At 41.3% G+C, this 23,686-nt stretch overlaps 1 protein-coding gene across 1 annotated transcript in view; it reads left to right on the forward strand.

Moving 5' to 3' along the window:
* The window catches only part of LOC109429628 (klarsicht protein), an 833,281-nt gene that overhangs the window by 157,092 nt on the left and 652,503 nt on the right, over positions 1 to 23,686 (forward strand). The window contains exon 2 of the mRNA XM_029864114.2: positions 20,802 to 21,491. Coding sequence (XP_029719974.2) covers positions 21,111 to 21,491 — 381 coding nt within the window. The 5' untranslated portion in view covers positions 20,802 to 21,110. The remainder of the gene's footprint in view (positions 1 to 20,801; positions 21,492 to 23,686) is intronic.

Here is a 23,686-nt window from a genome sequence, read left to right on the forward strand (position 1 = left end):
TTCTTTGCCAACCGGGAATCGCACCCATCACTATCGGCATGGTCTTGCTGAACATCGGTGCTTTTATCGCTTCGTCTCTATCTTGTCTTTCTTCCAGATGTGTCGGGGTTGTTTTTCAGGGCTTTCTCTCTGATTTTTTTTTTTCAAAGGTTCCTCCAAAGATTCCTCCAGCGATTCTTTCTGGAATTTATTCCAAAATTTCACATGGATTCCTTCCGAAATTCTTTCGGAACTTATCCCGAAATTCCCCTCTGGAAGTTCTAATCGGTGTTTTAAATGGTTTCTTTCATGTAGTTTCTCCGGAGAACTCCTGGGATTTTTATAAATTCATTCAATAATTTATCTATCAATTCCGTCTAGCAGGACGAATGGATTTTCAGAAGAAATTTTTCCAGTATACCTTGGCAAATAACTCTTGCGATATTTCCCATGATTCCTTACATTTATGATTTCTATAGGTATTCATCCAGAGTTTACACGTCTCTCTCTCTTCTTGGCGTAACGTCCTCATTGGGACAAAGCCTGCTTCTCAGCTTAGTGTTCTATGAGCACTTCCACAGTTATTAACTGAGAGCTTCCTCTGCCAATGACCATTTTGCATGCGTATATCGTGTGGCAGGCACGAAGATACTCTATGCCCAAGGAAGTCAAGGAAATTTCCTTTACGAAAAGATCCTGGACCGACCGGGAATCGAACCCGTCACCCTCAGCATGGTCATGCTGAATACCCGTGCGTTTATCGCCTCGGCTATATGGGCCCCAGAGTTTACACGTATTCCTTCGAATATATTCCTTTCAAGGATTCATCAAGGATTTCTCCAAGGAGCTTCTTTAGAATACCTCCCGGGGTTTCTCTATGGATTCTTTCAGAGATAAGTTTGGGAACTCTTTCAAATGTTCCTGCTGGGATTTCTCCTGGGACCGTATAACGGATTTATCTAGAATTTTTTATACAATTCGCCTGGGAATCCTCCAGGTATTCTTCTCAAGCTCTTCCTTGGATTCCCCAAGATTCTTTCATGGTATTCTGTCTCTGCATTTATGCAAAGATGAGATTCTCCCATGGATAGAAAGTTTCTTCCCATAAATTCTCCATTTTTTTCGGAATGCCTTAATGGATATCTCCTGAGATTTCTTGATAGTCTTTCGCAGGTATCTTCCAGGAATGTTAGTTAGTCAATTTATTTGTTCAATTTTACGTGAATTCGAGCTTCACGTAGCCCGATCTTGCCGAAATTTTAACCATTGATAGAGTTATTTATTCATAGACAATTGTTGAACACTACCCAGAAAGTGGAAGTGATCTACTAGTCGAAATAAGTGAGCTTTACAAAAATGAGCTATTTCGGTTGATATTTAAGGGTCGCGTAAAGGGTTTAATGTTCAAACATAATTTTTCTAGACTAAATCGGTGATTCTAGAACCAAATTGGACAAAATGGTGTGCTCAGAATTGTGATATCTCCACTGATTTCCGAGATAGGTATTTGAATAAAAAATGTCATATTTTGGTATCCAACCTAAAAAGTAACGAAATATGACACTTTTTTTCAAATATCTCAAAAACCAGTAGAGATATCGCAATTTTGAGCGCAAATTTTATCCAACTGGGTTCTAGAATCACCGATTTAGTCTAGAAAAATTAAGTTTGAAAATTAAACCCTTTGCGCGACCCCTAAATATCAACCGAAACCGCTTATTTTTGTACAGCTCACTTATTTCGACTAGTAGATCACTTTCCACTTGGGAAATCATATCCCGCAGAGATTTTTTAAGATCAGTCCCACCCTAGTGTTCCATGGTAATGTGGTTTCAGGGGAGTACTAAGGGTTTTAAGGGGGTTTCAAGGACGTTCCAGGGTGTTTCAGTGGGTTTCATGAGCATTAAAAGGGCTTACAAGTGATTTCAGGGGTGTTCCAGAGAGCTTCAAAAGTGTTGCAAAGAGTTTTAGGAGTATTGTAGGGGGTGTGACAATTCTCCCACTATATAGAATTTTCGTCACATATAGACTTTTTCTTGTTTGGATGAAACCTTCCAGATAAGTTATGAGTTCTGAAACTCTACTGAAAAGTAAAACATAATAAATGTATGTTGCATTCTCAAAACAGAATCTTGTATAAAGCTGAAATGTTGACATTTTCTTCAACCAACTTTGATTATTAATAAGTCTAAGTTTCATCTTTATACAGCATTCCGAGGCTAAATAAATGTTTGGAAAGCTTCACTATCTATAATCGATTCCAGCCAGTTCTCATTTTTTTTGTTTAATTCCTAATAAGCAACTTACCACAGATGTGTGCAGTTAGTTTAAGTTCAACTAATCGAAACATTCCATTGTACAGGTACTCTTCGATATAACGTACAAAAAAGTTTTCTCTTTGTACGTTATATCGAAGTGTACGTTATATCGAAGCAGAAAAAAATTTAATATTTTTATGCTAGTATTTATGTATTCAACGTGAAATTAATCTCAAATAATGATTTCGGTGAAATTCACAAAACCAATAATAAAAAAATTTGAGTTTTGACGAAAAAGTCATTTCGTTTTTTGTGCTTCGATATAACGTACATTTTGCTTCGATATAACGTACACCAAATGTTTCCCCAAATTGCGCTAATTGCGGGTAACAAAGCTAATGTTGCAACAAAACATTGATTTGAGTGAATTCGTAGTTTATCTAAGGGATAGGGGTAGGCGGGGCATTATGGACACCCGGGACAGAATGGACACCCTCAATATTTTGAAATATGCGAACTTTTTTGAACTTTTAATGAATGAAGAATATAGTCCATTTGTCTAAAACGTAGTTCCAAAAAAGAAACATTCGAAATTAAAATTATACTTGATTTTACACGAAAAAGTTGCGTCCTCCGTTTTTTTTGCGTGGAAATTATAATTTTCACACCATCTAAAATAAGATTTAGTGATTAATTTATTGCAGGTCGATTAAAACCTGATATTTCTAGAACACATGCAAGTAGTTTTGCTGTATCTACATGCTTAACATGTTTATATTTTCTTCTTTATTATATCAAAAATCAAGTTTGCAAATATCTTCTGCTGCCGGGGCAAAATGGACACTCACCTTTTTTAAAGAAGCGGCAAGGGAAAAATATAACCTAAATTACAAACCAACCAAATTCTTCGATTTCAGTATATTTTCGGTTAAATGTTCACTATAGTAGACATAGCGTGAAACAAATTGGTCAAAAAACGACAGATGTGAAAAATAGTTGTTGTAGGCACAGCTGTACATGCCGACAAAAACGAAGCTTTATCCAAAACAGCCTGAATTAAAATTAACTGAACAAAAATGAACTACTTCGGTGTATTATTCATCCATAATAGTTGTTTTGTAATGAAATGATTTTATAGGTGTAAATAATGTACGAAATTCGTATTAGTCTCATGGTGTCCATATTGCCCCATGGGGGTGTCCATTCTGCCCCGTATGCTTGAAGACGGTCATGAAAAACTAACATTTTTCAAAACATTTTTTGAAGTGGATAAATCATTTTTCTTTGTGAGCATTCTTATGCAATAGATGCTAAATAGACTTTAAAAGGATACATGTATCAAAAAACTAAACTTTTTTGACATCTTGCCAGGTAAAGTTGGCAAAAACCTTAGGGTGTCCATATTGCCCCGCCTACCCCTATTTATGGGAATAATAAAATTTTTCAATGTTGTACGTTGTATCGAATTCGCTATATCGAGGGTACGTTATATCGAAGAATACCTGTACTATAATATTTTTCTAGGGCACACATTCATTGTCCACTGCAGACCAAACTGAACCCATGATTTCGCCAAAATGGTTCAGCACGCTTGCCATTGGGTCTCGAATGAGTTCAGTTTGCTTTCCAAAAATATCCAAACGGTTCGCACAAGACATCAACCGAATAATTGCCGTCAACTGCGATCCACATACCACATAAACTTCTTCCTTTTCCCGTGCAGATGAACCCCACAAAACGAAACGAAATTAAAGATAATCTTTCTGCGGCTTCCACTTCTAGCACAAGCACACATTCCAATTCCATCCACCTCTGACAAAAAGGAGAGGTCGAACTATTTCTCTTCAAAAGTGTTACGGTTATTACCGCAACAACCGAGGTTTATGTCTCGAAGATGAAAATTACGCCACCGTCGCGCCACCGCCGCCATAGCCGTCGCACTGCGATCGACGAACGCGATGCAAAACACATGTAAAATGCATGTAAAGTGCATCGATAATCGTCGCTTCCAGCCCAGACAGACAGACAGCGAGACTCGTCGCGGTGCAGTGCAGCTTCACAGCCAAAGCATCAACAACAACCGCAAGTCACGAAGATGCACCGCCGCCCGCCGCCAACAACGATGATCGTCGACGTCGTCGTCGAAGAAAGGCATTCAACGCACGGCTTTGACCGTAGATCAGAGAAGGATGATGACGACGGTGTGCTACTCAGCGCTGGTGATGATGATCGTCGTCGTCATGGATTTTATGCACGGATCTAGCCCGGCGCGACTGCTTCGGAATAATGCAACCCATCGTCGGGGAGCTTGTTGCTCATCAATCATGAGTCGACGGCGGCGCGGTGAATAAGCTTATGCATCCCGCGCTCACGGTGGATTAGCGCCGTCGCGCGATGCTCTTAAATTTTGTTTGGATGAAGTATGCGGTACCGTTTTCCACCAGTATAATGCACCTTTAATCCAAATTAATGATGTTCGAAACAAACTTTTCTTCGACCATGTAGGCAACCTAGTTCCTAGTACCACATTCTCACAACTAGAACGTGACTTAACGAGTGTGGTTGAGTAGTGTGCAGCAGTGCAAAAAAGCAAAACGTAAGGAGCAAAAAACATGCACTTTTTTAATATGAACTTAATATTTGACCTCATCTAGAACGTGTAAAAACATAGTACATAAATGTCCCTTTGTTTAAAAGGTACTAAGATTGCAAGCTTCTTGTTTCCAAACACGTACTTTTTAGGTAACCTTAACCAAATGGAAACTTTTCAACACAGTTCTGCCATCCATATTCATTCTATATTCAGGAGATCATAATGCAATAATATTATTACTTCATGATTGACCAAAACAATGAATGGGACTTGGAAGCAGCAAATCATTCTCAACGTGTAACGAATGCTCCCAGTTTTACAAAGCAGTGGTGTATCACACTGCAAATCTACAATTGTTCCAATTCTTGTCGCCCGTGGGGGTTGAAGAGAACGCTCCAGACATCGCCAACTAGCACATCCTTTAGAGATGGCCTTATTTTGATTGGATTGTTCCCACTTCACACTTTCGCCACCGCACAAGTCATCCATAAACCTATATTGGTCAAACAACAGTTATGTGAATCCCGTTTATATGCTTAGGTTTTAGACCCCAAGTTTTACTAAAAGTTCGTCGGCATTACCAAATGGCCATACAAGCTTTTTTTGATCTGAACTCAATGTAAGGTGTTCAGGAAAGCTTGGTATCAAGAATGCTTCCAACGAACTTCACCTGATTAGTCACATCGATTTCAAAATCAATGAGACGCAGAGGTCAAATGCCACCTGATCTGGTGAATCCGATTGGAAATCATTGGAGATATATCATGACCAGTGCTGAAAAATTCATTTCGTCATATCTAAATTCAATCAGCTACAGCACATTTTAGAAGCTGAACCTGAGAATATGGTATATGAAAAACTTGTGCGGCTAGACCAGTTCTGCAAGAAAGTCACGGAAAAACAGCTATTTTTCGAATATTTAAGGTAAATGTCACGGACTACCTTCGGAAAATGCGAATGATATTCACGGTGAATATCATTTGGCATTTTTCAAAGGTAGTCCGTGACATTTACCTTAAATATTCGAAAAAAAAATTGTTTTTCCGTGACTTTCTGGCAGAACTGGTCTAGCCGCACAAGTTTTTCATATACCATATTCTCAGGTTCAGCTTCTAAAATGAGCTGTAGGTGATTGAATTTAGATATGACGAAATGAATTTTTCAGCACTGATCATGACTTCGTGCGGCTTCCAATATGGCATCGGAAGCCACATTGCCAAAGGCACCCTCGATATCTAAGAAAACACCCAAGCAAGATTGCTTCTGACCTTGTGTAATAGAATCACAGTGGACTTTCCAGATTGCTAAGTATGTTGATACACAAGAAAAAGCACGTTGGCCAGATGAACATCACGAAGTGATGATCGACAATGCGTTCCAGCATTTTAGAAGAAAAGAGGTCGAACTGATAGGTCTGAAACTATATGCTTCTTCATACGACGCACGACCCACTTTGCGAATAAACTTTACGGTAATATTCTGCCAAGATTTGGGAATATAACCTGTAGCAAAACTGCAAACATTTTTTTAAACATGTTTGAGATCATCGATGCCTTTATGAAGCGAAATAGGATATATCCTATCTGCTCCAAGAGATACGAAAGGAGCAAAGCTTTTTAGTGCCCACTCAATCGATTCTATAGTTATGATACTCCGAGTCGAATCTAAACAATCATAACTACAAATAAAGATATCAGGTTTATCCGAAGATGTTATATCCACACACCCGGGGAAGTGTGAACTAAATAAACATTCCAAAACTTCCTCATCAGAGGAAGTGGAATCACCATTTGGCAAACGAAGTTCATTCACTTGGAAATCATTAGATTTTGCAAGGTTCAACCGACTGGCTTCACTCAAACTGGATAGATTTGTACAAAGGGTTTTCCAGTCGGATCGTACAGCAGTCCGGAGAGCTTTTTGGTAGGCCTTGCCAGCCGACCTGAAAGTCTCTGATCCAGCCAAACGTCGTCTGTTCCAACTCTTTCCACATTGTTTCCTGAGTTTCGCCAGATCAGAGTTGCACCAAGGGGCTCCTCTTGTGGTCTTCACAGTCCGCAGAGGGCAAGCTTCTTCAAAAGCTTCCATGATGAAGGCCATTGTAGTAACAACGGCATCATCTAAATCACTTGGAGTGTCACTGGATGGTGAGTATCCTTGAAATTTGGCTGCAACCAAAACGGTAAAAAGATCCCAGTTGGTTGACCGGGGATTTATGAAACGCAAAGTTTGCGAATTAACATGTTCAAAAAAGATGTAGCGATGGTCAGATAAAGATGCTTCATCTGACACGTGCCAATTAGTCAGCTCGTGACTAATTCTGCTAGAGCAAAGCGTTATGTCTAGCACTTCCTCTCTAGCGGATACCATGAAAGTTGGGTGGTTGCCTATGTTAAGTAATCCAAGATCTGTACTACTTAAGTATTCCATCAAACTGGAGCCTCTCAAATTGATGTCTGAGCTGATCCAGATTATATGGTGAGCATTAGCATCACTGCCAACAATTAGCGGAAGACCTTTTGAAGTGCAGTATGCGATGACTTGCTTGAAAGCATCCGTAGGGGATGGTTCATCATGCGGTAAATAAACCGAACAATAAACGTATTTCCTGTTGAGGTTTCCAACAGATATATCGATTGTGATAGCACATACATCTCTAGTGGTTAGTTCAGAGATGAGTGTAGCAGCGATTGCATTGTTGACAAGCACACATGCTCGAGGCATGACACGCGAGTTTGCCATTTCCTTTTTACTGAAAGTAGCAAACACCGGATTCACAAGGTTTCCTAAATAGAAATTCCCTTTACGAAAGTAAGGTTCTTGGACTAACGCCACTTGGGCTGTACCATTTTGCATAAGTCTGCAAAGAATGATCGTTGCTGTTCTTTTGTGCTGAAGATTGATCTGAGCTATCCAAACCGTAGCCACTACCCAAACTAGGTATCGCGATGCCATATCAGTGAAAATTTAAACTAATCAATGACATCTCCATAATCCCGCCCTTATTCAGCGTCGAGTTGAGAATAAAGGAGGACAGCTGATTGTCTCATAGAAACACAAGGTCCACAGCCCTAACCGGAACAGTAGAAGCAAAATACTGTAGAGGGCGTCTTGGTACTCCACAGGCTCCGTTAGCGCTTAGATTTTTTTAGACCCCCTTAGCTATTTATTCCTTAGGCATGGTGAGCATATAGCCGCATCACACCATGAACTACCCAGGTAACAATTTGATGTTTACTAAGCGCTTCTCTAGCTTGTGCAAATCAGGCTTTATTTGAACAAAAGCTATGTAAAAGAACTGTAGTTGTTTGTTCAGCTCTTGAACATTCAATTTTGGTGATTTTATTCAGCCATTAGTTGATTTAAGCTCTCCGGACGGCTGAATTAAGGTCGTAGAAGAGCTTATATCCACACTTGGAATAATTTATGATTCTATTTATAGTACAGATAAGTATCAGATGAAGCTTTTGAGTCGCTTAACCATCTTTAATTCAGCAATTAATCATCACTTATGCAGCACCAACAAAAATAAAAAAAAGGTCGATTTTTACGTATTTTTGTTGTATTCAATTGCCAATTTCTATAATGTAACGGTAAGTATCAATCAGAATCCTTCCTTGCGAACTAGTTGAAAATGACTACTGTAACAAAACCGAATACTTTATAACTTTTCAATAGTGATAAAGTAAGGCAGCATCCATTTATTACGTAATGCTAAAATCGGCATTTTTCGACCCCGCTTCCCCCTCCGTAACGCTTTTTTGTATGAAAATCCTAAAAATTTTGTGTGGAGCGTAACGCTCGACCATACTCCCCCCCTCCCCCTAGAGCGTTACATAATTTGTGGATGGCGCCTAATACGACATGCACTATACAAAGGTACACCCCGTGTCCCGATTATTTTTTTTTTGCACGGGTCTGGTTTTTGCTATAACAATTTTCAACGGATTATGATGAAATTTTGTACACATGTAGGCACGATTAGTACTATCAGTGTACAAAATTTCATGAGAATCGGTTCAAAATTGACTGAGTTATAGCAAAATAACGACCCGTGAAAAAAAAAAAATCGGGTGTACCACAATAGATCAAATATTAATCGCAGTGGTTATGTCCCGAACACAGAAAAAAACTGTCTGCCAAGAGTTCATGTAGTCTAAAATCATCAAGAAACACTTTCACCATCATGATGAAACATTTGTCAACATCCAATCAATAGTTATTATCTAAAGAACAATATTTCGATCTTTTGAGAAATCTTGCTCCAAATATTACAATAGACAAACGTACTCTGTAACACGACTGGAAGCCATGAAGTTCTCCGTAAAGTGACGCCAATGCCTTCGCAAGTAGCATTCATTTGTAACCGGAGATCCGGCGGATCATCGGATGGCACACGATGATGACGACGACGACAACGACGGTGATGATCGCATACATTTCCTTCCTTCCACCGCATCGTTGTTGTCCGCACCCCACAGCCAAACGAGAGCGCCACATTTGACAGACTTACAGGGTGCGGCAGGAAAAAATGCGAAAAGTTCAAGGCACTATTACACGCTAAATATGGGATATATATGACTATTTTTTCATGACAGTGTATCAGTCAATGTTCTATCACTGAAAAATAAAAATGAACATATTTGATGTTTAACATGTGATAATGTAGGCCTAATAAGCGGATATCAATAAACTGCGCGCCCAATGGTCATTAAACAAAATGACTGTAACAGTAACAAAATTACCTCAAATTCGATGAACAACCAGACCACACTGATCCACAGCCATGTAGTTTCACATACCAGATGAAATAAGTACATATATTTGATGATATTGTAGAGAAAATCAAAAATTTTGTTTTATCAGATGCGAAATTTAGCGACCTGTGCGATTTTCTGCGGTTTGAAAATTCTGGTTGTCTTCATCTTCAGGCGCCGCCCTGTAAAGGTTAGTGACCAAAATGGGAAATTTTTTAATTAACTTTTCAGAAAACTAGCCTATTTTAGATCATGGAACGTTGAAACATAGATTGGTTAATGTCAAATGGACGAAAATGAGGTTTGAAGTTGAAAAACACTTTCGCATTTTTTCCTGCCGCATACTGTACATGGATCGAGAATAAATTCCAAAGTAAACTTATACTGTTCATCTTCTCAACTCCTAACATACGACGGACGACGGAGCACTTGTGTGTACTCAACGGGAATTAGTTTGCTTTAGTGGTCTGCCCCTCTACCTTCTTTGTATCACATGGTGGGGTAGAATCTTTAGATCAGTCAACAGAGCGCTAAGCACATTAAGTCGAAAGCAAACAACGAAGTGTGTCTTCTTGGGATGGGAAAGAGGAAATGCAAATAAATATCCGAGTACTCAACGACGACGACGATGACTGTAGCTTGGATTCTTCTATGGCTGGAGGAAATGGGAATTCTCCATGTGGGGAACATCCAAACCGACTGGTTGGGCGGTTAGTTGGGTGTGGAAAGTGGGTGGTATGAATGACTTGGAAATATGACGAGAATTTCTATTTTGGGAAGTCTATAAACTGTCCACCCGAAGATGGGTGCTATCGGATGTGGAGTGCTTACTGCATGTGTACTTCCTTATTCAGCACTGAGACTGAGGACGAGAGATTGATTCATTGATGTTTGGAAGAATTGCTCCCCGGAAAACGAACTGAGTCACGTTCGCGCGATTTAGCGCAGTTAACATGTCGTGTCCGTGTCACGCACATGTTTATCTTATCGCGGTCGCTCGATCATCATGAAGTCGTTTAGAAACTGTGGCTTTCCTAAAACAGCAACACATTCCGTTCCAGCACGAGATTGGTACGCAAACGCCTGGCATTTTTAATGGGCAAGACCTCTTTTCACTCTTCGGGCCGTTTATAAATCGACTAAAACTATCCCAACTATTTCAAATTTTAATTTGATCCAAACGCGAAACTATGTGCGTTGCATACGAGATTGGACGCGTCTCATGGTTGCTAACGACGCGACGCTTTCCATCCAACAACTGCAACCATCAGCACCAAAGTGGATCAGTTTGTTCAGCTTGGCATCTCGAGCGCAGTAGTAGCGCCTAGCAGGTCGATCTATCACCGTCGTCGTCGATGCTCTGCTGAAAACTGCCGAAGGAGTAGAAGAAAAATAACAAAAACATCTTAGAGAAAATGAGCAGATGAGCCATTGCAAACCATAACGATGATGTGCAAAATATCCGCTCATCATCATTCATGACGTTCATTGCGGCGGCGGCGGCGTTGCTGGTTGAAGGAGAAAAGCCATCGCACAAACAGACGACTGACACAGAGACAGACTAGCGATGCGACGCGACTCGAGCCGATACCAAACATTGCAATCATTTTCTTGCGAAGAAGCGACAGGCGCGGCGGTGGCAAGACGTTTTGCTAGACATCCTACACACATTGGAAGAAAAAAACCCGCGCGCTCATCGTAAGCCGTCGCACCACCTCCCGCGTCCAACTCGGAACTCGGTTGGACATCTCATCAGCTCACGGTAGCGATTAACTAGATTTTACACTCCGAGCAGGGGCGGCTCTCGATCGTTGCGCTTCCCGTCGCAACAACCGCCGGTGAAGTAAAGATCAGTACAGCAGTAAAACTTTTCCTTTCGTTTCATACCGGTCGATTCGAAGTGCCGCCACCAGCAAGTAAATTATGTAGGCACGCACCGTGACGAATCGATCTGTCTCTCACCGCTACCACCCGCCGCCACTTAGTGGCGGGTACTTACCGACGACGGCGCAGCGCGAGTAACGTGGGTACAGAAGTGGCTATGTCACTTAACTACTAGAAGAGTAGGCTATCTCAGCACCAACAACAGCGTGGTCGTCCTCATACTCACGTGGTTGTGGCGCAGGTGATGCTCGATTTACCACCAACTAACCTATCGAAGCGAGAATGAAGCGAGCCTGATTGATGTTCAGAAGAAAGTGACTCGTCTGAGGAATTTCCACTCTCGAATTGTCATTTTTTACTGTCATGGTATACTTTGAAAAAAAAAGTACTTTAATCGATGCGTAACATGCACTATGTTATTTTTTTATGTGAAGGAATTTTTAAGTTTTATTCAATTATACGTAACTATTCATCAGGTGCTATGAAGTGAAGGTTCATATCTGGTCTTCGAGCATAATCATGAGCAATGTGCATTAGATGATCGTTCAATTCGACCATTTTCGCGACTCAACAACAATCGATATCATAGCACATTAGCACTAGGCTTCCATTAACACAAAATACTGGATTTTAATTTAGCTTGCTTGATTGCTGACGCAACTCTCCGACGGCAGCAAGCAGGATTCCGTGCCGGACGATCCTGTGTGGACCATATTGTCTCGCTATGTATCATTCTGGAGCAAATCAATGAATTCCAAGAGTCTCTCTCTCTACCTGGTGTTCATTGATTACGAAAAAGCTTTCGACCGTCTCAATCACGGAAACACGTGGAAGCCCTCAGGCGCAAAGGTCTCTTTGAGAAAATCGGCCTCATTGAAGCACAGTACAGGGCAGAGTACTGCACAACGGTGTTTTGTCCGATCCCATCCGGGTCGTTGCTGGAGTGAGGCAAGGATGTATACTATCACCGCTACTGTCCTCCTCGTAATTAACGAGATCCTGGTTGGTGCGAATGACCGTGACCCAAATCGTGGATTGCAGGGGCAGCCATTACCATGGAGTACCTAAATGACTTCGAATTGGCGGATGACGTTGCTCTCCTAGCTCAACGGCGTTCTGATATGCAGATCAAGCTCGATAATATTGCCGATCGCTCTTCAGCGGCAGGTCTTACCATCAACGTCAACAAGACTAAATCGTTTTATGTAAACACGGTCAACCCTTCCAGCTTTACGGTAGCTGGGAAATCTGGAGAATTTTGAAAGCTTCCAATTCTTCATTACACCAACAAAGCTAGCCATGAAAATGTTTGACATTTCTCAGGTCATTTTGACAGACCACACACATGCACGAAAAAGACGGATGATAGATTCTACTTTATCGATCTTGTTGCCGTCCTTTTCATGCTCATGTTACTTCTGTCAAAATGACCTGTGAATTGTCAGTCATTTTGAGGTTAGGTTCGTTGGTGTAATGAAGAATATCTTGATAGCCAAATGGCGGCCGATGGCGACACCAAGATCGACATAGGTGCACGGATCAAGAAGGCGAGGGCTGCTTTGCGAGTTTAAGAAATGTATGGAAAATCAACCAGATTAGTCGGCACACCAAAATCCGAATTTTTAACTCGAACGTGAAATCTGCGCTGCTAAACGCCAGTGAAACCTGGTGTGTATCAGCGGAGAACACGCAAAGTCTGCAGGTCTTCATCAATAGATTCCTGCGGTATATAATTCGTGCATGGTGGCCTCACTATTGGATCTCCAACGTGGAGCTCCATCGTCGATGTCATCAAAAGCCGATAGCGACAGAAATTCGGGAGCGAAAGTGGAGGTGGGTCGGCCACACTCTACGCACACTCTGCTTTAACTCATACTGTCCGAACTGGCTCCTTTTTCACGGCCCTTCCGCTTTGATTTCCGAAGTATGTATTCTTAGCCGAAAGCATTCTCCGCCGCGTAGCATGGCACACACATTTAATACTGGGAGCGGTTACGCCAGTAACCGGAAAGCACGCTAATCACAACAGTAAGCACATTTTTTGAAGTAATCCCTGGATAAACTCACAGAAAAATCCGTGTGAATATCTTTGGAGGAATCTCTGTTGAAGAGCCTCTAAAAATGCCAAGAAGGAGAATTACTGGTGAAATTACGTGAGGAATTTTTGAAGTAATCCTGCAAGTAGAAATCTCTAGAGAAGTGCTCGAATGAATACCAGGGTAACTTCTAAAGTAATCCATATTGCAATCTCCTAAGAAGTCACTAAAGGTGTTCCAAGAAGAATTTCAGAAGAACTTGCTGCATCGCGAAGCCTTAACAGCTGCAGCGCGCCACCTAAAGCGATCTCTTAGCCATAACTATTCGAAGGTGGTTAAAATAATAATGGTTCACGTCGGAGAGTAAAACCTGATTTGGGTATGAATCGTGCAAAGACCCTTCAAGGTATTAGCAAACAATGAGGGAAGAAGTCTACCTGAACTGTTCATAAAAATATCACAACCTTTTTCTTAATAATTCTATATGGATATACATTGCACTAAACATGTCACAAGCAATCTGTAATGTATATCTGTAATGTACAATCTGTAATGTATGTTTATGGGCCGTTCATAAACCACGTAGACTTTTATCGGGTGAGATGGGGTCTGACCAAAGTCTACGCTCAATACAAATTTCAAAATTTTTGTATGGACGAAAGTCTACGAGGGGAGAGGGGGGGGGGGAGTCTGAGATGGCCAAATTTTGGTCTACGTGGTTTATGAACAGCCCCTTACGATTTTCAAAGGAATCTTTTTACGATCTTCTAAAAATTAGTATCTAGTACGAACAATTCCAGAAATACCCTCGGGAAGTATTCCACATTGAACAACTGTGACACTCATACTAAGCTCCGACAAATGATAAAAATCTCAAGTTAGTGTTATGATCATATCGCGAAATAAATCTAAAACTTGTCTTGGAAAATCGATTTGTAATTTCGCCATTAATTTTTGCTCAGTATAAGTCAATTAATTTCGCTAGACATTTTGTCTGGACGTTAGTAAACATTGTTAAAACTATTTCAGAGATTACATAATAAAATACTTTATTTTTAAGGGATTTCTCTATAAACATTTGAAAAGATTTATGTTCTTCAGCAGTCTAGCTTCTTCAAGCACTAAATTTCCTAAATAGGTCTACCAGAAATAGCTACAAGAACTTCAGATATTTTTGGAAAATTCTGTAAATATTTACATATTTCGTAATAAAAATTCTTAACCAATTCTGCCACTAAAAGTTTTGCAGGAAATATGAAAATACCAAACTTTGAATCCCTTGAAATAAATCGGCAAAATCCACATTCTGGTAGTTTATCAAAACATCCGTAGCGTATTTAACCTGATTAGTGTGGAAAAAAGTGGCTGCTAGACCAGTCAGATACAGCCTCCACTCCAGATAACCTCACATTTTCGTTTTTTTTTCGACAGATAAGTGCTTTTTAGTTGTCTTCTTTCCTCCTATTTATTATTCTAAGATATTTTTTTTCTCTTCTGTCTAGTCTAGTCTAGTCTACACATACACAGCCATTCATTGAAAGAATCCTGGAAAATGATAGAATCGACTAATTCCATCATTTTTCTTGTCATTATTAATCCTTGCAGCACATCTGAGATGTATTGCAAACATTAAAGCGGCCAGGCCTACTGTGCAGCGTTGTTATTGTTATTAAAATCAGAGAACGGGGACATCTCGTACCAACCGTTCCGTATAAGTAGCATGAATATGAAATATAAACGGTGGAAGTAACGTTGCTAAGACGGTTAATATAACTTCTTGGTCCTTGGTTTCCTGGGATGGGACAAAGATATTTCCCCCTTATGCCCTGTCCCTTATGCCTAGGCTTAAGCGCCTTTACTTGCTCTCTGAAACGAAAAGAAAAAAGATAAAAAACGCACCCCTCCCACTATTACAGGAACACATATTTCCAAATTATAACATTGCAGTTACAGTACCAAATGAAACAAAGTCACCCGAATATTACCATCCTGCAGTTCCTCACACAACACCAGGTATTTTTTCCACTTGAATCGCGATACAACACAGCATTCACTTTATTACCGAGTCACTGTTATTTTGTGTCTTCCATAAGCCAGAGCATCACCGAGACTCAGCGCCTAGCTCAGCACTCAATACTCGAAATTATTTGAAAACCTCTCAGAAGAAAAAACGCATGTACAGTACATTGTACATGTACATTGTACACTATCCTGGTCATGATCCTGGTTGTCCAAATTCTTCTATGACAGCATTTTTCTGATTAACCCTAAAAGGGATACCTTCATGGCATCGGTTTCGTCACCTCGCTGAGTGTGTTCCATCAAAGACGAGCTCTGTAAGGCGCCTGGGGTCCAATGGGGTCCAGGGGGACGCATTTAGTTTGGGACGCTCACACTATTTAGCGCAGCTCCGTTGTCTTTACTTCTTCATGGTTGGTCAAAAACAGGAATCGGAAAATCACACGCTCTGTTGTATCCCCTAGTGTATCCCCAATCAATTCAAACGTGACTCACGAGGTTTTGTTCTATCCGGTATTCACAAACGCACTTAAAATCACATGAATCTTCCAAGTATCAGCAGAACTTTTCTTCTCCAAAACACGGTTTGTTTTCAGCGCACATAACAGTCTTTATTAGAACCCAGTTTTGAACAATTTTAAACCAATTTTGCTTTATCTAAAACAATAATTATTATGTAAATTTTAAAAATTGAAAATTAAATTCCAAAAATTGACAAGAGAAAAAGTTTTCACGCCTGTACACTAGCGCGGCACACTTTCTAAGATGTTTTTTTTTCTCTTCTGTAGACAAAAACTCGTGTTAGAAAGTCACGAATCTCAAATCCCAGGATGTTTCTCCGAAGTTTCCGGGATTTCCCAAAAAATAAATGAAATGCAATAGTGTGTAATATGTAGTAAGATATACAGGGGATACTCAAAATAACTGGGACAGGTAAAATTTTCACTTTTCAAAAAATGTTCAACTAGCTGTAATTTTTCGAAAAAGGCATCAAATTTTTTTAAATTTTTACTGTTAGTTTATCAACTAGTTGTGTATCAGTGGTCAATATTTGGAAAAGATCGGGCTATTCTACACGACGATATAAAGGTTCTAGAAAAAGGTATAATTATTCAACAGCCAACTTTGAGCTGTTATTTCTCCGGATTCAATTAACCGAATTCAATGGAATTTTGATCATTTATGACTTATATAATGAGTTATTAAAAACTTTTGACTTAACTTAAAATTCTTCACACGAAAGAAAATTATAACGATTAGATTATTTTTCTAATATAACATCAATTTATCCAAAACTTTATCCTCGTTTCAAAATGCGAGGTAGTAATTATAGTTCATTTAAATTCCCTCTAATTGACTTTAATATATTTATGTTTCAAAGGAAAGCAACCAAATAGCCGGCATTAAATTGAAAAAGTAATGGGATGCATATGAAAAATGGATAAATTTACTAAAAAAAACATACAATAAATGAAATCGCTATAACTTTTTTTCTTATTAATAATTTTAAATTAAATCAATCGTTTTCCAAAGTTCATTATATTAGCCATAAATGACCAAAATTTCATTGCATTCGGTTCATTGAATTGAACAGCTCAAAGTTGGCTATCGGTTAATTATACCTTTTTCTAGAATCTTCATAACTTCGTGTAGAATGGCCCGATCTTTTCCAAATTTGAACCACTGATACACAACTAGTTGATGAACTTACAGTCAAAATTTGAGAATATTTGATGCCCTTTTCGAAAAGTTACAGCGAGTTGAACATTTTTTGTAAAGTGAAATTTTTACCTATCCCAGTTATTTTGAGTATCCCCTGTATATTCAGTATTCACTTTGAGCCTTCTGTATCAATGTTTTCATTTTTGCACACGATGCTATGCTACACTGCCGTGTGCAGCATAGTTGTCCCATGTTCATAGGGAATTCCATAGAACATGGGACAACTATGCTGCACACGGCAGTACAGCATCTGTTCGATAACTGACTGCTCCTTAACTGAACTGCTTCTTGTCTGGGCGCTCGAAAACTGGACCAAAGCCTATATGCCCTCTAACACGAGACTTTATCTACAAAAGAGAAAAAAGGATGAACGAGACGAGTCTGGGGTTGAAACCAGAACCCGACTAGAAAACTATATCAAGTTTGTAACATGTTGTTATATAATTTATTATAAAAAACTTATTATGTTATAGATGCAGGATGATGTAAAAATTACTGGAATTGTAACAAAAAGTACTCTATTGTAATGTAAAACTAATAGCTTGTTGTGTTATAAACAGATCAAATTTATTACAAAACGTGATATGAATCTTAGTTTCAAAATAACTAGTTTCTATCATAATTCGATACAACTTTGTAACAATTCTATCTGAATACCAAAGAATCATAACTTAAGTTTGTAACAATGAGTTATAAACAGCTATTATAACATAACATAAGGCCCATATAGCCGAGGCGGTAAACGCATGGGTAGTCAGCATGACCATGCTGAGGGTGACGGGTTTGATTCCCGGTCGGTCCAGGATCTTTTCGTAAAGGAAATTTCCTTAACTTCCTTGGGCATAAAGTATATTCGTGCCTGTCACACGATATACGCATGCAAAATGGTCATTGCCAGAGGAAACTCTCAGTTAATAACTGTGGAAGTGCTCATAGAAGCTGAGAAGCAGGCTTTTTCCCAATGAGGACGTTACGCCAAGAAGAGAGAGAGTACATAACATAGGGATCGTAATATCCAGAGGGGCGAACTCTTTAATACGAAGAATTTAACGCTAACAATCCCAGTACACTTAATTGATTGCTTTTAGATGACATTATTATCTGTTTCACCAAAATTCGTCGCAACACCGCCAAAGCCGTCCTTATGGTAAATACTTACCTTATTCTAATCGAAAACATTGACCTTCCCCTGAAGCTAGTAATTATCTCGATGCCTTACGGTACTAGACGTACCGATGATCCGGTACTAGACGCACTTCCAAAAGAAAACCGATGTAAACCGGTATTTATCGTATAGTTAATCTGCCTAGTGGTCAATCCTGATGGCTAGCCATGTCAAGCCCCCAAAAAGAACAATCCTTATGTCTGCTGGTACTTACCCTATGGTCATGCTAACAATGCTCGCTGTGAACCGTCCTTTGCGTTCAATACCTATTTGTAGTCTGTCAGTATCTAACCGTGCCTCCTGATGTAAATAGGCGGCACCAGTCCAAAGTTGAAGTCTGAGGGTGAACAAGATGAATCGAACAATCCCAGATGGAAACCGTTCAACAATAGCAGGAACTCGTCCGCAATCGAGTCGGGCCATGACACCAACCGAAATTGTTTGTTTGTTGAAAAGAGTTTCGGATCATTCTGATACCAATCAAACACTACAAAACGCGTTCACCCAGAGGCCCTAAGGTGGATGAATATCCAATATGCAACTCGCAAATTCCCTAATCTCTAACCATCAATGTTTCTCAAATGAATGATCAAGAGCTTTTTGCTTGCACTGATTTCCCTCGAGTGATCCAGGTTCATCTATGTATAAGAATAGATGAGATTAATCGCGCCAGTTGTTTTATGTTTTCGTCAAATCTAGGTTCATCTTGGACGTAATCTACAAGAGTAACACCCAAGGTAATTATTTACCTTGGTAACACCCATTTGCTGTCTTCTAGGTTGTGCACGATGTCAATATTTCGTTATCGGGGTCTTCCAGCTTGTGTCAACAACATTAGGCGTCTGAAATACTCAATATAGAAAAATCGAATTATTTTATTCTTAACCACTTAACCTGATTTACAGCTCCTTCATCCACTACTGAGGCATCACGGGAGCGATTACAACTGACAGTTGCATAGTTTCTACAGTGCCTAAATTTATTCTATTCTACCATATCAAACTGGCCCTTGCGTTGCATTCACTCTGTCCATGGAAGAGTGATAAGCACGGGGATGTTGATGTGTGGCTATGCTGTTCCTCTTCCTAGTCTGATGAGTTACCATATAAGTTACCGATATCCAATCATCCGGGTCCGTTAGAACTATGGGCTCAAAAGAGGGTCAAGTGCCAGCCGCTCTCGATTATTGATCAAAAATGTAATGATGTATCTATGACCTAAACTAAAATCCTTTGTCAGATCATTAGCGTACTTTTGGCATTCACGTTTGCGTAATTTTCAACGAGATTTTTCGTTCATTTCCAGCGTGATCATTAGTAAATTCTTAGCGAAAACATCGAGGTATTGATACATCCTAATAATAAAATAACACTCGAGAACCTCACTGATATTCTTCTATCAAGATTTAAATCACATACATGTACTTTGGGAGTATTCCTTTCAAGATCCTAGACAGTCTCTACTCTATTGTTACCACTTAGACTTTTTTGAATATATTCATATTTCTTCACAGTCTGTGATTTGTTGATACAATTATGATAAGATTCAGATCTAAAGAGGAATGAATCCTCATTAAAAATAATCTCCTAAAATCCATCACAGATAAATGAACCAAAACCCTCATAGCGGATATGTTAATAACCTGCAATTATCAGTCAAACATATTGGAAATTGGAATATCCAGAGGAATTAGTTACTAACATATTATTGGTAGACGTAAACTTGTGTATGTTTTCTATGTTTATGTTCGACGTAGCCCTGAATGTTTCAATTTTCGAATGTCTTTTATAATTTGAAGTCGTAGATACGTAGTTGTGAAAGAACTCAATTAGTATACAAAACCATGTAATTTGAAACCGTCCAAAACCTAGAATTTTAATTGGGATACCCTCATTTGCCGCCTAACTTAACCCAAGACTCGCCAATGAGTAATGCTATTTTTAAATCTACCGTATTTTGCCCATTTTGGGCGGATTGCCGCCGCTCCTAGAATAGAATCGACTCCCATCATCGCCATACATACCTTCTGTGATAGACAGCTCTTTGGCATGCAAGTTGAAATTCGAGGAGGGACATTGACTCGGGCCGCGACACGATCGATACACAACGCGTGTATTGTCGACTTTGGCGTAGGTACCTACTTAAGTTGGTGTAAAAAAACCGCGACGACGGCTTTGAACTTCGCTTTGAATGCGTTGACGTGCTTTTTTGTGTGTGCTGAAATTGATTCTTAGGTTCGAAGTACACCCAGGTACATAAATGCTGACCTGTACATTGTTTGAAAGAAACGTGGAAGTTTGCTGTTTGCTTTATGTGGGATTTTTGCCTTCCGCCAATTATAATTGAATTTATTGATTGATTGACGTTTCTTTTCTTGTTTTCTTGCAGATTTTCTCTAACGAAAATGTTCATTTTGTAAGCAACCGAGGGGTGCGATTGACCCCTAAAATCCCAAGCCAAACCGACCCGGGACTCCATCGAAAAACGGACGCAAAATGCCGGTTTTCGCGAACTGCCAGCAGTTCGGAGAGCACCAAGGATTCCACCACTTCTTACTTCGATAAGAAGCCGGACCAGGAGACCTGAACGGAGACCGAAACGGAGAAGCTTCCCAGAAGCAGACCACGACCACTGGCTATCCCCACACGGAATCGAGCAAACGGAACGAAACCGCAACGAACAGACTGAGCAATCGCCATGAAACCACCAACAACGGGAGAGGACACCACCGCGCCGACGCCGGTCAAGCCAGAGGCTTCGACCTCCGGCGGCACTGGCAGCGGAATGGTGGCGTCTACATCGACACAAACACAGACACAACCAACACAACAAACAACCGGTGGCGGAGGCGGAAACAGCAACAGCGCCTCGAGTATGGCCTTCGGAACGGTCAAATACAGGATCAAACCGCCATCGGCGGCAAACGCAATGTCCTCGACGGCCACCGGATCCAACAGCGCGGGGTGCTTCATCAAGCCTTCGCTGTCGCTCAACTCGCTGCCACCGCAGGCGCCACCCGAGGGATCGGAGATGGCACAGAATAGACTGAGAATCGATCGGCCATACAATAGCTTAAAGGTTAGTTTGAAATTTCCATCTACTATGCTAGGACCTAATCCATAAATTTAGATGTTTCAACTGGAATTCCGAAAGATTCCTCTCAGAAATCCCGGAGGATTCCTCTTAGGAGTCCCGTCGTATTCCTCTCAGGAATCCCGACGGATTCCTTTCAGAAATCCCAAAGGATTTCCCTCAGGATTTCGGAAGGATTCCTCTCAGGATCCCGGAGGGTTCCTTTCAGAATCCAGGAGGATTCCTCTCAGGAATCCCGGAGGATTCCTCTCAGGAATCCAGGAGGATTTCTCTTAGAAATCTCGTCGGATTCCTTTTAGGAGTCCCGTCGTATTCCTCTCAGGAATCCCGATGGATTCCTTTCAGAAATCCCAAAGGATTCCTCTCAGGATTTCGAAAGGATTCCTCTCAGGATCCCGGAGGATTCCTCTCAGAATCCCGGAGGATTCCTCTCAGGAATCCCGGAGGATTCCTCTCAGGATTTCCGGAAGATTCCTCTCAGGAATCCCGGAGGATTCCTCTCAGGAATCCCGGAGGATTCATCTCAGGAATCCCGGAGGATTCCTCTCAGGAATCCCGGAGGATTCCTCTCAGGAATCCCGGAGGATTCCTCTCAGGAATCCCGGAGGATTCCTCTCAGGAATCGCGGAGGATTCCTCTCAGGAATCGCGGAGGATTCCTCCTCAGAAACCCCGAGGATTCCTCTCAGGAATCCCGGAGGATTTCCTCTCAGGATTCGCGGAGGATTCCCATAGGCGAAACTACTGGGGGTGCCGGGGTTGCCAGGCACCCCCTAGAATTTGAATGCATTGCTATGAAATATGGAGTGATGAATGATGGATGGATGAACTAATGAATATTTGTTTGTAGGGCACCCCCTGGCAAAAATTCGTAGTTTCGCCAATGAGGATTCCTGTCAGGAATCGCGGAGAATTCCTCTCAGGAATCGCGGAGGATTCCTCCTCAGCAACCCCGAGGATTCCTCTCAGGAATCCCGGAGGATTCCCCTCAGGAATCCCGGAGGATTCCTCTCAGGAATCCCGGAGGATTCCCCTCAGGAATCCCGGAGGATTCCCTCAGGAATCCCGGAGGATTCCCTCAGGAATCCCGGAGGTTTCCTTCAGGAATCCCGGAGGATTCCCCTCAGAAATCCCGGAGGATTCCCCTCAGGAATCCCGGAGGATTTCTCTCAGGAATGCCGAAGGATTCCTCCCAGGAATCCCGAAGGATTCCTCTCAGGAATCCCGAAGGATTCCTCTCAGGAATCCCGAAGGATTCCTCTCAGGAATCCCGAAGGATTCCTCTCAGGAATCCCGAAGGATTCCTCTCAGGAATCCCGAAGCATTCCTCTCAGGAATCCCGAAGCATTCCTCTCAGGAATCCCGAAGCATTCCTCTCAGGAATCCCGAAGCATTCCTCTCAGGAATCCCGAAGCATTCCTCTCAGGAATCCCGAAGCATTCCTCTCAGGAATTCCGAAGCATTCCTCTCAGGAATCCCGAAGCATTCCTCTCAGGAATCCCGAACCATTCCTCTCAGGAATTCCGAAGCATTCCTCTCAGGAATCCCGAAGCATTCCTCTCAGGAATCCCGAAGCATTCCTCTCAGGAATCCCGAAGCATTCCTCTAAGGAATCCCGAAGGATTCCTCTCAGGAATCCCGAAGGATTCCTCTCAGGAATCCCGGAGGATTCCTCTCAGGAATCCCGGAGGATTCCTCTCAGGAATCCCGGTGGATTCCTCTCAGGAATCCCGGAGGATTCCTCTCAGGAATCCCGGAGGATTCCTCTCAGGAATCCCGGAGGATTCCTCTCAGGAATCCCGGAGGATTCCTCTCAGGAATGCCGGAGGATTCCTCTCAGGAATCCCGGAGGATTCCTCTCAGGAATCCCAGAGGATTCCTCTCAGGAATCCCGGAGGATTCCTCTCAGGAATCCCGGAGGATTCCTCTCAGGAATCCCGGAGGATTCCTCTCAGGAATCCCGGAGGATTCCTCTCAGGAATCCCGGAGGATTCCTCTCAGGAATCCCGGAGGATTCCTCTCAGGAATCCCGGAGGATTCCTCTCAGAAATCCCGGAGGATTCCTCTCAGGAATCCCGGAGGATTCCTCTCAGGAATCCCGGAGGATTTCTCTCAGGAATCCCGCAGGATTCCTCTCAGGAATCCCGCAGGATTCCTCTCAGAAATCCCGCAGGATTCCTC

The sequence above is a fragment of the Aedes albopictus genome, chromosome 2 (genome assembly GCF_035046485.1).
Source record: "Aedes albopictus strain Foshan chromosome 2, AalbF5, whole genome shotgun sequence".
In the NCBI taxonomy this organism is placed as follows: Eukaryota; Metazoa; Arthropoda; class Insecta; order Diptera; family Culicidae; genus Aedes; species Aedes albopictus.